Source organism: Achroia grisella, unplaced genomic scaffold (assembly GCF_030625045.1).
Source record: "Achroia grisella isolate CSIRO2021 unplaced genomic scaffold, CSIRO_AGI_Agris_v1 utg515, whole genome shotgun sequence".
NCBI classification, from domain to species: domain Eukaryota; kingdom Metazoa; phylum Arthropoda; class Insecta; order Lepidoptera; family Pyralidae; genus Achroia; species Achroia grisella.
The window spans coordinates 1,476,229-1,491,062 of NW_026712908.1; the positions used below are offsets into that span (position 1 = coordinate 1,476,229).

Below are 14,834 nucleotides of genomic sequence, written 5' to 3' on the forward strand. Positions count from 1 at the left end.
AATTAATGAATTATTCGCTTAACTCAAACTACAAATATATTCGTATTGCCTGTGTATATTCTATTCAATATTGAGGTTGAACAACTAGGTACCGTGAGCACCAAAAGCAATTAATGATGTCAATAAAATATCAAATTTAATAGGAATGAAGTTTTTATTTATCACTTTCAATGCTTTAAAATTAAGCCAAATATAACAGAACATTTAGAAATGTATTAAAATATTACATTTTAATAATAAAGAGTAATATCATCACATCGTATATTCTCTGGTAGTTTAGGATGCATGTTTTAGAAATAATAATGCGATAGAATCTTAAATTGTTTAAATTGTATTTTTCGAATAACTTATATATGCTTCAAATGTTGTATAATATAATGTATATACTTAATATGTGTAGAACAAGTTTTCTAAGTTTTAAAAGGTGCATATTTTGTGGGTTATTATTTAAAAAAAAGTCATTATATATTGTCTTAGAACAACTGTCAGTCTGTATTGAAGCAGCAGTTGAACTAAAAAAAGCGTAAAATGCGCGAAACATGATTAGTTATATCTTTCAGAAGCAAGAAATGTTACACCATAAAACAAAAATCGAAAGAAATTCTCTTTATTATTACAACTGAACCTCTCTGTATACCATAGAGAGATTGAAATTTGCAATTCCGAAAAGGAATTAATAATACAATTGAATTTGTAATCTCTAGAGTATTATTCTTTCCCCTTAATTGCCGCATATATACATATATTTGTACAATACTACAGAATACAGACATCACATCACGGATATGGGCATCACATGATAATGTGATACGCACGGGTGATATCATGATAATACTCATGCGTAGCTATTAGAGGTCTACGATGTCATGTCTCTTTTCCAATTATTTAATCTTGCCAGATACGGCCATTTTCGAATTTTATTACACACACCTACTTATCACCATCTGTTTATTCGATAACGAAGTGGAATTCATAGTCTTTTGATTGAAACATACGCAGAAAATAAACTGAAATTTACGCATAAATGATTTTAACTTCAGGTTTAGATCGAACAAGTTAATTAAAGAAGGAACTGTATTATTATCTTATAAATTAGAAACATTGGAAAATCGACTTAAAATTAAAATTATTAAAAGCGATTTCCCAAAATGAAGTTAGTATTAAATGTGCCATGTTCACTATTTATAGGTATATAGTGTTTTCATTATGGTTAAACTTTTTTGGTTCTTACGTTTATTCTTAACTAGTCAAATCCCGCCACTTTATCTAATTAGTCTTCGATAGTGATATTACCTAATAGGTACCATATTTCAACCTATTTTGGGTTGTATGTTGGGTTTTGTTAAAATAAAACTTTAACGTAAGCAACGTAATGAAAATTAAGATGCAAACCCCTATATTTTATATGATTTATAATCAAATCACAAAGCGGATATGCCGGAAATGAAATCATTTCAACTTTTGAAGTACTTACAAAATTCTGGAGATTCCTTCTCGCAACAATCCGAATTCTTGTATGAAATTAAATTAATCTTGTTAATTCCATTTACAACATTAAAGTTACAAACACTTTTAATAAAATTCCATTATCTTTATGTTTGTTATCCTTACATATAATTAAATCATAAAATCGTGACGCCGCAAAAACTGATTGTTTTTCTTATTATTTAATATTATTATATCCAATGTCTTAATCTGATGTATGAGGTATATTATTGTAAAGTTTCATTAAAATCTACGTTTTTGCGTGAAAAAGTATCAAACATCCATCCAGCCATCCACAATCACAAACTTCCTCGTTTATACTGTTAGTAATATTTGACGATAAAACGATTGTAGTAATTGTAATAGAATGAACTTTCAAATAATAATGTTGCAAAATTAGAAAAATACTTTCCGGAGGATAAAATTAGTAATTTTCCCTTATTTTCTTATTATACTTTAAATACGCCATATACTAGGTGTGCCCGCGGTTTCACCCGCATGAAATTTATAACCTATGTGTTATGGGTACCGATGTAGAAACTTTATTACTGTAAAGTTTCATCAAATTCCGTTTAGTAGTTATTACTTGAAAGAATAATTATCATGCATCCATCTATCCATCCATACTCACAAACTTTCGCGTCTATAATGTTATTAAGAATGATTAATTAATTAATTAATATAATATACGGCATTGTATGCCTTATTAATTGTTGTCATTTAATTATCGTCTAAAGATGATGACTATAGACGTACAAGTGTATAAAATATTAGGCACCACCGGTATACTATAATACAACTTCGGATATACTGTGTATCATTTCGGAAGTGTAATAAAACAATTAGTTTGATATAAATACAAGTATCGGTGAATTGGTATTACCCAATATAACTTTCCAAAAAGTTTATCCGCCAGCCTTTATGTTGAGTTACGACAAAATCACGTTAATCTTATATCTTGGTAATTTGTAATGGACATTCCAAGAAATAATTCTCTTGACATTAAATACTCTTTGACAAAATATATTTGCCCAAATTCATTTTGACGAACTGTAATTAATACTTTCAAATAGAGGAAATGTGACTAAAAAGGTATAACTTCTCGACCCTTTCGTCGAAGTAATTGGGGGTCGGTAAATTGCTTTAGCTCTTATTTATATGATACTAGAAGAAATAAATTACCACCGATTTCCAGTAAGTGCTTGAAGACCCCGCCTTTTCTTATTTCATTTATCGGAAACTGTTCTAACTGCCGCTGTCAGAAGTGATATAACGTTTTTAGTTTAGAAAGTGGTTCGAACATGATGGTAAAGTTTTGTAACATACTCTCTGTCATTTTCAAGGAAACAATGTTCACGAATGTTTTCTAAAGTTACTTTTAATTTCGCTTTGTCGTCGGGTTTTTTGTAGTCTGTTCCAAGTCAAATGTTGTATATATAACTTACACTTTCTATTAAAATAAGATGCTGAACATTATAATAAATATTTTTTTTGTTGGTATCGCTAAAATATTTATGTTGGAAAGGGATTGCATTTTTATAGTGCTTGGTTGTATTGTAAATATTTTAGGCCAGTTGTGTTATATGGTGACATTATATTTTTTTAATTTATTTTGTAAAATAATTCAACATAATTATACTTCTGCCTCAAGGGTATTCCAAATTATTAGGCAGTAACGCCATAATTACTATGAAAATATCTAAACACGTAATTAACAATTAAGTAGATTTGTTGAAAGTAATAAAAAAAGTATTGCTTGTAAACAATTATATTAAATTATTAAATATAATGGATACATAGATAAAGGGGAAGAGATATAATCAAGAGAAGATATACATTACTCCATAGAACTACAATCCTAACGGGAATATTGATTATAATGAAAATTCAACAGATCATGACTATGCTGTTTTAGCAAAGTCTCAAAATGTGCAATTCATGCAAAGTGAGTACCAATCAGCTATTGAAGCCACATCATTAAGTACTAACATATAAATAGGATCAAATAAATATCATCATCGCCCTATCTAATATGTGCCCTATCTAATGGATAATGATTTTGTTTGTCATGCTTCCTAGCCTGAACGGTTTAACTAATTATCAAGAAATTTGGCATTTTGAGTACATGCCAAATTCCATGGCGATTGGTTTGAAATGGAATGGAGAAGGCTATTAGGTTAAGATAGAAGGTGAAGTTACCAATTCTTACCTCGTTGAATCATGGCTACTCAGACGAGTGTAAAGACCAGTGGAGTCATAAAAGCTGGATAGGGATTACGAATGATCTTATTAGATGACTTGTGACCCAATCCGGCTTAACACGCATTTTTCAATTAATTTACACAAAACCTTATCGTCCTTTAGGTACATCTTAATCTTGTTAGGAATCACTATAATTAATAAATGATTTCTAAGCAAGATGGATAAAAATCGCATGAAAATCAGTTCAGTAGTAGTGGTTTCGAGATTATCGCGACCAGACAGCCAGACGCTACGAGAGAGTTTTATATAATAATAAGTGACCCGCGAAACTTCTTTTGCGTCACGTTTTCTCCATTTTTGCAATATTTATCATTGCAGTTGCGCTCTTATTGGATATAACATGTCCTTTTATAACCTATAGTCATTCTGGATACAATGGATAAGCCCTTACTGCACAAAAAGAATTAAAAAAACACAACTCTAAAAGATTTTTCAAAATTAGATAACGGCAATTATTCTGAACATTCTCTTTGTAATATTAGTATAGATATTTATATATATGTTGTGTAAGTTTTTTATTGACCTCAATATTATGACTCCTAAGCCACAGCAACGAATTAACAGGATCATATACTGTATTATATAAAAAAAATTGTAATACCCGTTATGAACATAATAAATTCACAGTGGTTTATTTAACTTATCACCATTTAGTATGTATATACTAAATAGTGGTAAGTAAGAGTGTATACTCTTTGTTTTAAATATTGTACTCAGTTCCAATAATGCATTATTATATAGACGGCTTCGGTGATCTATCGATTTACCATATCGCCTTACTTCCGGGGGTCGTCGATTCTATTCCTCGCATAGTACAAACATAAGTATTAATAAGTATGATTGTTTGTATTGGTCTGGTGTTTCCTATGTATCATATGTATGTATGTACTTACAAAAACAATAGTATTCATTTTAGTTGACTTGTACCCATAACGCAAACTCTGCTTAGCTTGGGACAAGATGACGTTATGTGAATTTTTCTGGGTTTATTGTAGGTAAAATGTTTCTGCGTGGCCCACGACTCATCCCGGGCAGCAGTTGGTTGCGCTGACCAACGTATCTACGTGTACAGTTTGCATGATGGACAACTTCTGCGTACGTTGGCAGCTGCTCACGATCTCGCTGCGTTGGCTGTTGCTGACAGGGATCACTTTCTATTAGCTGCTGGTAATATTTCATTCAAATTAACGTCAATAGTTTAATTTTTACTCTAATTTTATCAATATTAGACAAGACAAACAATATTAATCTATCCTCAATTTAACCACAGACTTTAATAAAACAAATAGGTAAGTATGCGCGTGTGTATCAAATACATGGTAGGGGCTGTAATTTTTTAAAGAGTTAATGTATTTTAATTAAATTAAATCTTGGCACGCTTCTTTCTCTATATAATCAACAACAGTACGTGCTATATTCGTAAACAGGGGTACAACGTTTTTGCTTTACGTATTAATATATATATACTACAGAGTAATTATATATAGGTGATAATCCAATCATAAACCACTACTTGAAAAAGAATAATGGAACTGAATGTATATACTCCTAATATATATTATACTCCTAATTAATAATTATTTTATACTATTATTTATACTATTTATGACTGCAATTTTCTTTTATTATAATAAAGTATTTTATTATAATAACAAACCGGGATATAAATACAGGCCCTAGTAGCATATTTAACAATAATAATATAATAAATATGAAATAGTTGTACAAGCAACCACATCTGACACTTTATAACAATATAACAATGAAAATAATAATTGACATTATTTTTAGGCGGCAATAGAGTGACTATCTATTCATTTCACACGGAGGACAACTTGACAAACTTTAGGCCCACGAAACAAGTGAAGCGACGGCAAACGAAATCTACAACGAACATCACGCTACTACAGGTAAATATATAGGTACTTTAAATTACTTTTTTTTATATGCATTACGTATATATCGTATGTCGTAGAAATTGTAGCGTACAGTTATATTAATAGAAGAGGGGATCGCCCCCTTGTCTGTTACTATCGCCCCTCTTTTCAATATCACGGATACTATGTTTATACAGGACTTAATAAGCGTAGACAGTATTTAAAGCACCTGCAGATAAAACAGGTATTTCTGTGACTTTATTTTTCCCCAAATATAAATATGATATACATTAGGAGGAAGGGTATTATTAGTAATGTGGACGACAGATCCTTAGCAATGTACAATGATGACCCCCACGCGGTTGATGACCCCCACGCGGTTCCCCCTAGAAACCGTCGCAATCACGATGGGCTAACTGACCTGATCTCGTGGTCATCTTATAATCCTTCACTGATGCCCCGTTAGCGCAGTGTGAGTAAACTTACATCATCCATTAGAAAGAATAATATAAACAATTGATTATGCAGTAATAAAAACAATTCCTTTAAATTCGTCACTGTGTAAACAAATACTTAGGTAGGATAACTTTACAGAAATATGCATCTCTAAGTCTCAAAATTAATAAAAATATCTTGATTATTACATAGGCTGAACAAAGTGAATTAATACCAATCAGCTGTTTGGAAGTGTCTCGAGATGGGCAACTAGCTGCCAGTGGATGCGCCCGGGGGCTAGTCCGAGTGTGGCAACTCTCAACCCATAGACTACAGACCACCCTCAATGGCCACTTGGGGCACATAACATGTGTTACCTTTTCGCCAAATAACCTGCTAGTACTCAGTGGTTCAGAAGACCGAAAGGTAGTCGTGTGGCAGCTTGCTGATAATTCACCCACGTTAACTTATAAGGTAATTTTTATGTTCATAATTCAATCATTACCTGTATCTTTTACTTTTAATTTTTCATTATATTTTGTCATATACCTTTCCTTAGCATTAAGTCTATTCAATAGTGTAGATAGTCAATTTTTAGCGCTGAACTTTTGAATTGTAAAATTTTCATTTCTTTTGACTGCAAGTTCGTTCATTAGATTCATAACTTGACACGTGTTGTGAGATCTGTTCTGTAAGCATCACTTACGAATTCGAAAGCGGAAACTGCGGTGAGATTGTACATTGGTTTTCTGTAAAACTCGATAGCGACAACAATGCCACACGCTCTAGGGCAGGATGGAGGTAAAACAGGTACATGATTTTTTTAGAAATAAAAGCAAACTCGATATCTACGTAGGAACTTTATATTTGACAAGTGATACGAGTGCCTTCAGTGAAGCGATGAGTGAAGTGAAATTTGTGTATGATGAATCAAAGAAAATTTTATAATTGTTGTTGTTAAGGCCAAACAACACTTTACTTCATTTGTTTATATCTTAAATGTAAACAGATGAAGTAAAGTGTTGTAAATTGTAATGTGTGTAGTGTATCTTATTTTAAAAACCTATGTAGAACCGCACAACCGAGGGGTCAGTTCTGATCAAACTTAGTTCAGTTCCCAGCTTATACTGATTGTATAAGCTGGGAACTGAAAAACAAATTGTTTATAAAAAATATTTAAGACATATATATGATTGTGGCTTAATAAATTTATAAATATTATTATTTGTTTTCGTATAGGGACATTCGGCTGCACTGCAGTCCCTTTTGATGATGTCCGACGGGCGGCGTGCTATGTCCGGCGACCGTGCCCGTAACGTACATGTATGGCTCGTAGACTCTGGCATAGTCCTACATTCCACCACTGGTCCTAGTGCCAGTCTCGACATTACGCTAAACATGAAATACTCTGTAAGTTTATAGAAATAGAAATAATTATCATATTATGCTTGGACAATTCACAGCGTCGTCTAGCCCCAAGCTAAGCAGAGTTTGTGTTGTGGGTACTGGACAACTGATATAAATAAATACATTTTTTTGTAACATAATGTACATAGAAAATACCCAGACCAATATAAATCATACTTACAAATTGTATTATCCGGGGAATCGAACCCGCGCTCATCGGAAGTAAGGGTGCTAAATTGCTAGACCACGGAGGCTGTCAAATTTTAGTTAGTTAAGTTCCTTATTTATTAAAATTAAACGTTAGTTTATTTAAATAAACTTAAGCACATTGAATAGTCATATTTTTTTTCTTTACTACTCGTTCGGACCGCAGACTCATTACAAGAAGAATAAGCAAGAAACTTGCGTGTTTCTCTTTTAAGTATATGTTGTTCTAATAAATATAGTATAAGTAGCTTATCAAATTCTTTAAATCATTACCTTCAACTTCCCTTACACTCATTATTAAATCTATGTTAAATACAGTCAATTATTTTTGGTTGAACACTTTGATAAGCTAAATAGGTAGTTACTTTTAATACAAAATATTAAAATACTAAATCAATAAAAGAATTGTACAATGGAATACACAGAACTGTAAAATTATTAATATAGGCAAACCAAAATAAAAACAAAATTAATCTCTACTCGAAATTTTTTGCCAACATGGTAATTGCCAAGCTAAATAATTTTCTTATGATGGAACGTCTAATACAGTACTATAATCAGAATATAAGAAGTTATATGACGGTCAAATTCAAAGATGATGATCTAAATGATTCTATCGGCTGTATCGGTCGTCTTTTTAAAAAAAAACAGTAGGAGAATTTATTTTGTTTTAAGACTTTAAACATACTAACAGGTACTATCCGATGGTGACAATTCGGTACGCATTTGGACCCTAATCGGCGATAGTGGAGAAGACAAACGCTCTGTCTCCCACGCTGAGAGAATCACGTGTTTCGCCCTCACAGCTGACTCGCAACATGTTGTCACCGGATCTATGGACATGTCACTCAAGGTCTGGAAACTGGACGGTGGCAAGTTATCACAGGTTTGTAGTTTTGAACAACATCTAAAGGTTGATTCAATCTTCATGTATCATTATCGCGATTGAAAAAATATAGCCTTAATTTTTAGTCCCTAAAAGACGACGTAAAAGTGGAAAGAAAAAAGAAGTAATGATTAAGAGAAGAGTGAGATTACATATCTCACTTTTCATTACGTCATCTTAGGACAATAGTTTGATGATTTGTATAGGAAGATGAATGAAGTAAAGCAAGTGAAGTAATGGTCTAAGTGAATAAAAGGTCATTTGACCTTTTCAGGTCAAATGACCTTTTCACATTAACCGTGACAACTCTTTTTACGTAGGTTCGTTTTGAAATAGAAATATAGAACATTATAAGTCTTATGTCTATTCCATTGGGAAACTTGTGTAGGCCTGACATCTGTGCACGTAATATTTAATAGTATAAATGGCACGGATATAGGTCTATATATATATGAGTAGTCGTCATTCTGTCTATAGTTTTACTACGGTATAATATCATAACTATATATAAGTATATATGAATCACATAGACTACATATTAACTGTAAAAAGTAATATTTAGTATAGAATAATATATTTATATAGTATATGTACTTACTAGAGAAAAGTTACTAAGTAACAGATTGTCATGGATGCATACATATATGGATAAAACTGAACACGGATGAATGTAACTGGGAGAGGACGACCGAACAAAATATATATGGACTGAATGAAAGTTGATATACATATAAGAGATTAAGCTTAGCTATGAAGGCCGGTACCGGTAGAAGAAGATGATAAAGGAATAAAGAGAAGGCAATGTTGATTTACTATTCATTTTCTTCCTAAAGGTTCTCGTCGGTCATTCAGACATAGTGACATGCGTTGCAGTCTCTATCACGAATAAGACTCAAGTGGTATCGGGTTCGTGGGACTGCAACCTGATAGTGTGGGACATCAACACGGGGTCTGATCTGCATCTACTGTCTGGACACTTGGGGAAAGTCACGTGCGTTAAAGTGACAGGTGACGGCACTATAGCTGTATCAGGTAAGTGATATTATAATAATGAAGCCATATTCAAGATTCTTTACAGCTAAGGTAGAGAGAATCGAATGTAGAAGGAATTTATCGTAAACATCGAGCGTTTTTATAGGTCATCAATCTTAGTTTCTCCAATTCATGAATATTTTTAGTTTCAATGATCACTCTCTGAATTGTTTTCCAATTACTACAGTGTATAATTTACTAAGTGTTACCTGATACTTTGTCTGCTGTTTTAAGATAAAATATAGTATATGTATATCCGTTTATATCGATATATATTTAAAACTTATCAGTCTTTGTACAAGTCATTAAAAATATGTTTGTTTATTGTTTGTTTAATTTTAATAAGTACTCTCTGGATTGTGTTACCTTCGACTTTGTCTGCTTTTTTAAGATAAAGTATGTATATCCTCGTGATAGAACCTATCTTCATATTAAATATCATTAAGATCCGTTGAAGCGTTCAGCCGTGAAAAGGTAATAACAGACAGATACACTCTGGAATTTACATTATTAATATGGATTGCGCTATATTTATTATAGTAGTAAGTTTTTCTTCTAGTGTGAGTGGCAATCAATCTCATAATTAAATTAATGAGACTTTAAATCTCTAAACGTAATACATTCTATTCCTATCACAACTGCAAGTAATAATGGATTGATTTATGAGCACTTGCATGTGCGTTGTGAGTGATAAAAATAGAAAAAAAAACAAACAAATCACATTTAGTATTAAACTTGACCTCATCACGCACGTATTTCATCTGTCCGGGCAGTTTATTTGATTTCCTGATTTGTTTGGCTCACCGCCCATCATAATTTAATTCTCCAATATGAATTTTATCACATTGTTTCCAGCACATTATTTCAACGTTTAATTTAAAATTAATTAAATAACGTCGTAATTACATTTTAATCTCTATTGTTTCTGTGAAGGCGCGGAAGATAAGACGCTCATAATCTGGGAGACCAAACGAGGCCTGGCGTTGACATCGCTTGCATTGCACGTGCCTATACTGGGCTTCCAGATTACAAGTGATTGCGCTCGTATTGTTGTACATCTCTTGGACAGAGGTAAGTTATATTATTACATCCAGTAATAGCTCTTTCCGATACATTAACACTGCATACTACCTACAAAACAAGCTACTTAACAGCTTGTTTTCTAAGTTGTATTAGTTGAGTACGTAAGTAGTACCTCATACAATGAGGTACAACGTATTTCCTTCACGTATTAATGTATAGATTTGTAGTTAATTACATATAGTTTTTAATTTCTGCAGGTTGCCTGCCAATTATATGCCTTCACAATACCCCTGCTACATACGTCAAGATACCAACATATGCTGCACCTACGAAAGCTGCAGATGGTAATAATATTATCTCTCGACAAATATAATATAAAATCAGTCAATCAATATAATCATTACACTGAAACTGACTCTTTTATATTCAGAACTTCGTCCGTTGGCTCCAAAGAGACCAATGAGGAGGCTCCTCAAGAAAGAAGTGTCATTGGATACATACACGTGGCAGAAGAAATATGGTCACCTAACATCTGCTGCCATGATGGCGCAGGTCGATGAACGTTTGAAGAGAAGGTATGTAATTACACAATGTTTTATATATTTAATTATTTATAGCATTTTTTTCCTTATCAAAAAAGCAAAAATTGTACAAAATTTAGTTTAATTTATTTCAATTGTTACTTTGTGTTTTTCATTTATATTTATTGTTAGTACCATATAAATACTATAAGAAAACCATTTATGTATTTATACATATACAAAAATAATAATATTTATAAAATATTTAAAAACGGAAATGACAGCTATATAAAACTTATTTTATGTTATTTAAAACAATATATATACTATATATATATATATATATATATTATATAATTTTAAAGTGTAAATATTGTCGTTATTAGTAAAAATGTTAGTATGTATACGTGTATAATCTTGTATTTACAATTTTAGGCACAGATTATATTGTTATTGTATAAACAACTACAAACAGCAATGTCACAAATATAACACGAATCTTCATCATCCATAAAGCTATGTTATACTGTTCAAATTTTACTACTTCGTTCTTTTAATATTTGTATGTTTACTATCTCGATATAGGCCGAAAGTTCGTGAGCCTCTCGCTGAAACCAAAACCCTTTGAGTGTAAATTTTTAATTGTTACTGGCTCTCCGATGAGAAAAAAATCAATAATAAACCAAACTAATCCGAGAAACGGTAGGAGGCTCGCCTTCTGCAATGTTGAATTCAAATAATTAGAACAAAATGTATTGTTGGCAAGTTGGCAATGCCTCTAGGAATTGCCTTATTCCATTTACTATTGTATTTCTAGATTCTCCGTATCGGCTTCCATGGAGGAAATTTCAAAGATACAAGAGGCGAAAAATAAGGATCTGGGGTCACAGGTAGGTGGTCATATTCCATTTTCAACCACCGTCATCATATTAGCACATCACAGTTCACTACTAAATATAGATTTTCTCATATTCTGTTACAATAACATGGCGTCCTGAGCTAATCATTTTTTCGGGACTGGACTCCATGTGATTCCTCAACCAACTGAAATTTACTACTAATTATAAACATATACTTCTTTTATATTTAGAAATTTCAAATACTGAAACAGAGTTCTTATATATGCATAGATTTATAATTTGTATCTTTGTTTGTCTGTATATATGTCACATCGTAACTTTGTACGATCTTCTATATGCATAATAGTGCAATCACAAGGATGAATCCGAAAAACTCATAACTATAAATGAACATATAGATGAGAGAATGCTCAGAGTTAGATCATAAGCTGTGATTAAAGTTGATAGCCATTGGATATCAGATTAGAGGGAAGGATCCCATCTCTCTTCCTACCTTACTTGTGTTGTAGCGACCAATAGAGCTATCGTTACTATTATTTACCATTTAGGTACCTTACCTTGGGTCACTTAGATTCTTATTATCCTTAGATGAAATAATAATAAAGTTATAACAGTCTCACGTTCTTGATAAAACATACAATCAAATATTGTAAAAATAATAATATTGAATAAATTTACCATTTTAAAAATTCCACCATCTTTAGAAAACTATATTATCAACGAGTAATTATAGGTATAGGTTATATTTCATATAAAAAATATTAGGGAGCCTATGAATATAAACACCTGTGTGAAGCCGGATATCCTAGTTATAGATAAAGTTATTTGTACAAAAGGTAAGCTTGGGACCGGAGGAAGCGGCAATAGCACAATCACAGCACTTCGATCAACTAGAAGCCTTGTGGAATAAGATATCTCCACCGAGACGACGCTCCAACAAGGTAATATGAGTATATTCTTTTGTAATTACGAACTTATTCTCAGGTTTAAATACCTATTTATAGAAATTTAAGTATCTTCCTGTACCTATTTATATGTTATTAGGCAAAATTCTAATATTTTATATTTGTAGGTACAAATATAAAATATTAGAAATTTTATTATAAATTTTTCGATTGTAAAAGTTCATTTTTATCAAAATGAATTAGCAATTCTATTAACATAACTCTCCATTTATTAATTACTTAATTGAAAAAATATAAGAAGTGTCCATAGATACTTACGATGTTTTTATGTATATCTGATACATAAGTAACATCATAAGTATGTATACAATCAATGAGCATTTAAATATTATAAGTATGTGTTTAAATGTATTAAAAACAATAATATATTCAACTGTATTATATAACTATTTTATTTATTTCTTGCAGTCATTATCAAAACAAAGCTCCCTAATTGAGAGTAGGTTCGATTCTTCAGATGAAGAACACACACCAGTTGAAGAACAAGGTGAGTTCTTTAACAACAATGCTCTTGTATATTTTTTAAAATTAATGTTATACGTTATTACCGATTATTTCTTTTTCGTTTACAGAACACATGGTGGAATGAAGAGATGAATAATATTAAAAATATTTATTTGAATTTATTATGTTACTCGTGATATTGTAAAAATATTATTTTGCGGCGTCTACTTCACTAGAATGATTACGCGGCAAAACACGTTTATATTTTGTCTCTGCATTGTAAAATTTTATGAGGTTTAATTATTTTAATGAGCGGGTCTCAAATTATCCTATTGGGTTTCAATATCGCTTAGGCATTAATTATCGTTATTATTTTTATCGGTTTATCGATCGCTTTTGTGTATATTTTGTTGAAGGTATTGTATAATTTTAATAAAACATAATAATAAACGTACATATAAAGAAACGTTTCGAAATTTAATCTCAGTTGCTAACGATCACTGTGTTTCAAAATTACTGATTGTTTTATTGCGATTCCTACAAATTATTATATCTAATATATATTAAATTTATTTCTAAAATATAACATGTTCTCCTTTATAATAATTTTCTAGTAAATGTATAATTTATATCAAAATGTTTTATCTTCTCTTATAACAATAATAGACATGGATTTTTTATCTTACATGATTGTATCTATAATTATTTTGTTTGAAGTACAAAATTACTGAATATTTTTTTTTCATTATATTCTTTACTTATCTATACATAAATGTATACAATGGTCATTATATACATAACTTTAGGTTTCGAATGTCTATGTGATTATAAATATATACTTAAAACGTATTCTTAAATCTCCAGCCTATACGCAATGTGATCTTCTAGATGTAGCTTCTACTCTCAGGGAACCAGTTTCTAAGTAATTTCAATAATAACATTAAAATTATTCTAACTAAATCAAAATTAATATTTTGAGAGATCTATTTACGAATTTAAAAGTAATTAGGCGTGTAAATCTGATTCATTTTTAATAATATCTATTAAACTTTTGCTAATAATTACGAGCAATATTATGTTACATATTTCAATAAAAAATACCTTTTTAAATAGGTTAATTGCTCGCATATAATGTAAGTGAAATTATATGTCAAAATAATAAATTATAAAATCACCTCTTTGTGATATCCATTAACATTCTCAATATATACATATCGTACCACTTTGTTGTGGTCAATAATAAAATTATCTGCCATATATTGTTAAAACCGTAACCTATATATTTTATACAAATATATAATATAGTCTATTTCCTTGTTTTTATAAATGGCAAACAATTCCATTTGCCGATAATTTCAAACGTTTTAATGAAAGAAAATATAGGTCAAAGCTTGCGAATTAGATCACCTGTCATCCACTGACGTACCAGT

At 31.0% G+C, this 14,834-nt stretch overlaps 1 protein-coding gene across 1 annotated transcript in view; it reads left to right on the top strand.

Moving 5' to 3' along the window:
• LOC131846943 (protein qui-1) overlaps window positions 1-13,557 on the top strand; it is a 51,592-nt gene extending 38,035 nt beyond the window's left edge. The window contains exons 18-29 of the mRNA XM_059196360.1: window positions 4,743-4,914; window positions 5,539-5,657; window positions 6,273-6,533; window positions 7,299-7,469; window positions 8,368-8,559; window positions 9,393-9,591; window positions 10,525-10,662; window positions 10,872-10,958; window positions 11,045-11,189; window positions 11,953-12,025; window positions 12,832-12,936; window positions 13,369-13,557. Coding sequence (XP_059052343.1) covers window positions 4,743-4,914; window positions 5,539-5,657; window positions 6,273-6,533; window positions 7,299-7,469; window positions 8,368-8,559; window positions 9,393-9,591; window positions 10,525-10,662; window positions 10,872-10,958; window positions 11,045-11,189; window positions 11,953-12,025; window positions 12,832-12,936; window positions 13,369-13,557 — 1,851 coding nt within the window. The remainder of the gene's footprint in view (window positions 1-4,742; window positions 4,915-5,538; window positions 5,658-6,272; window positions 6,534-7,298; window positions 7,470-8,367; window positions 8,560-9,392; window positions 9,592-10,524; window positions 10,663-10,871; window positions 10,959-11,044; window positions 11,190-11,952; window positions 12,026-12,831; window positions 12,937-13,368) is intronic.
• The last annotated feature ends 1,277 nt before the right edge of the window (window positions 13,558-14,834 follow it).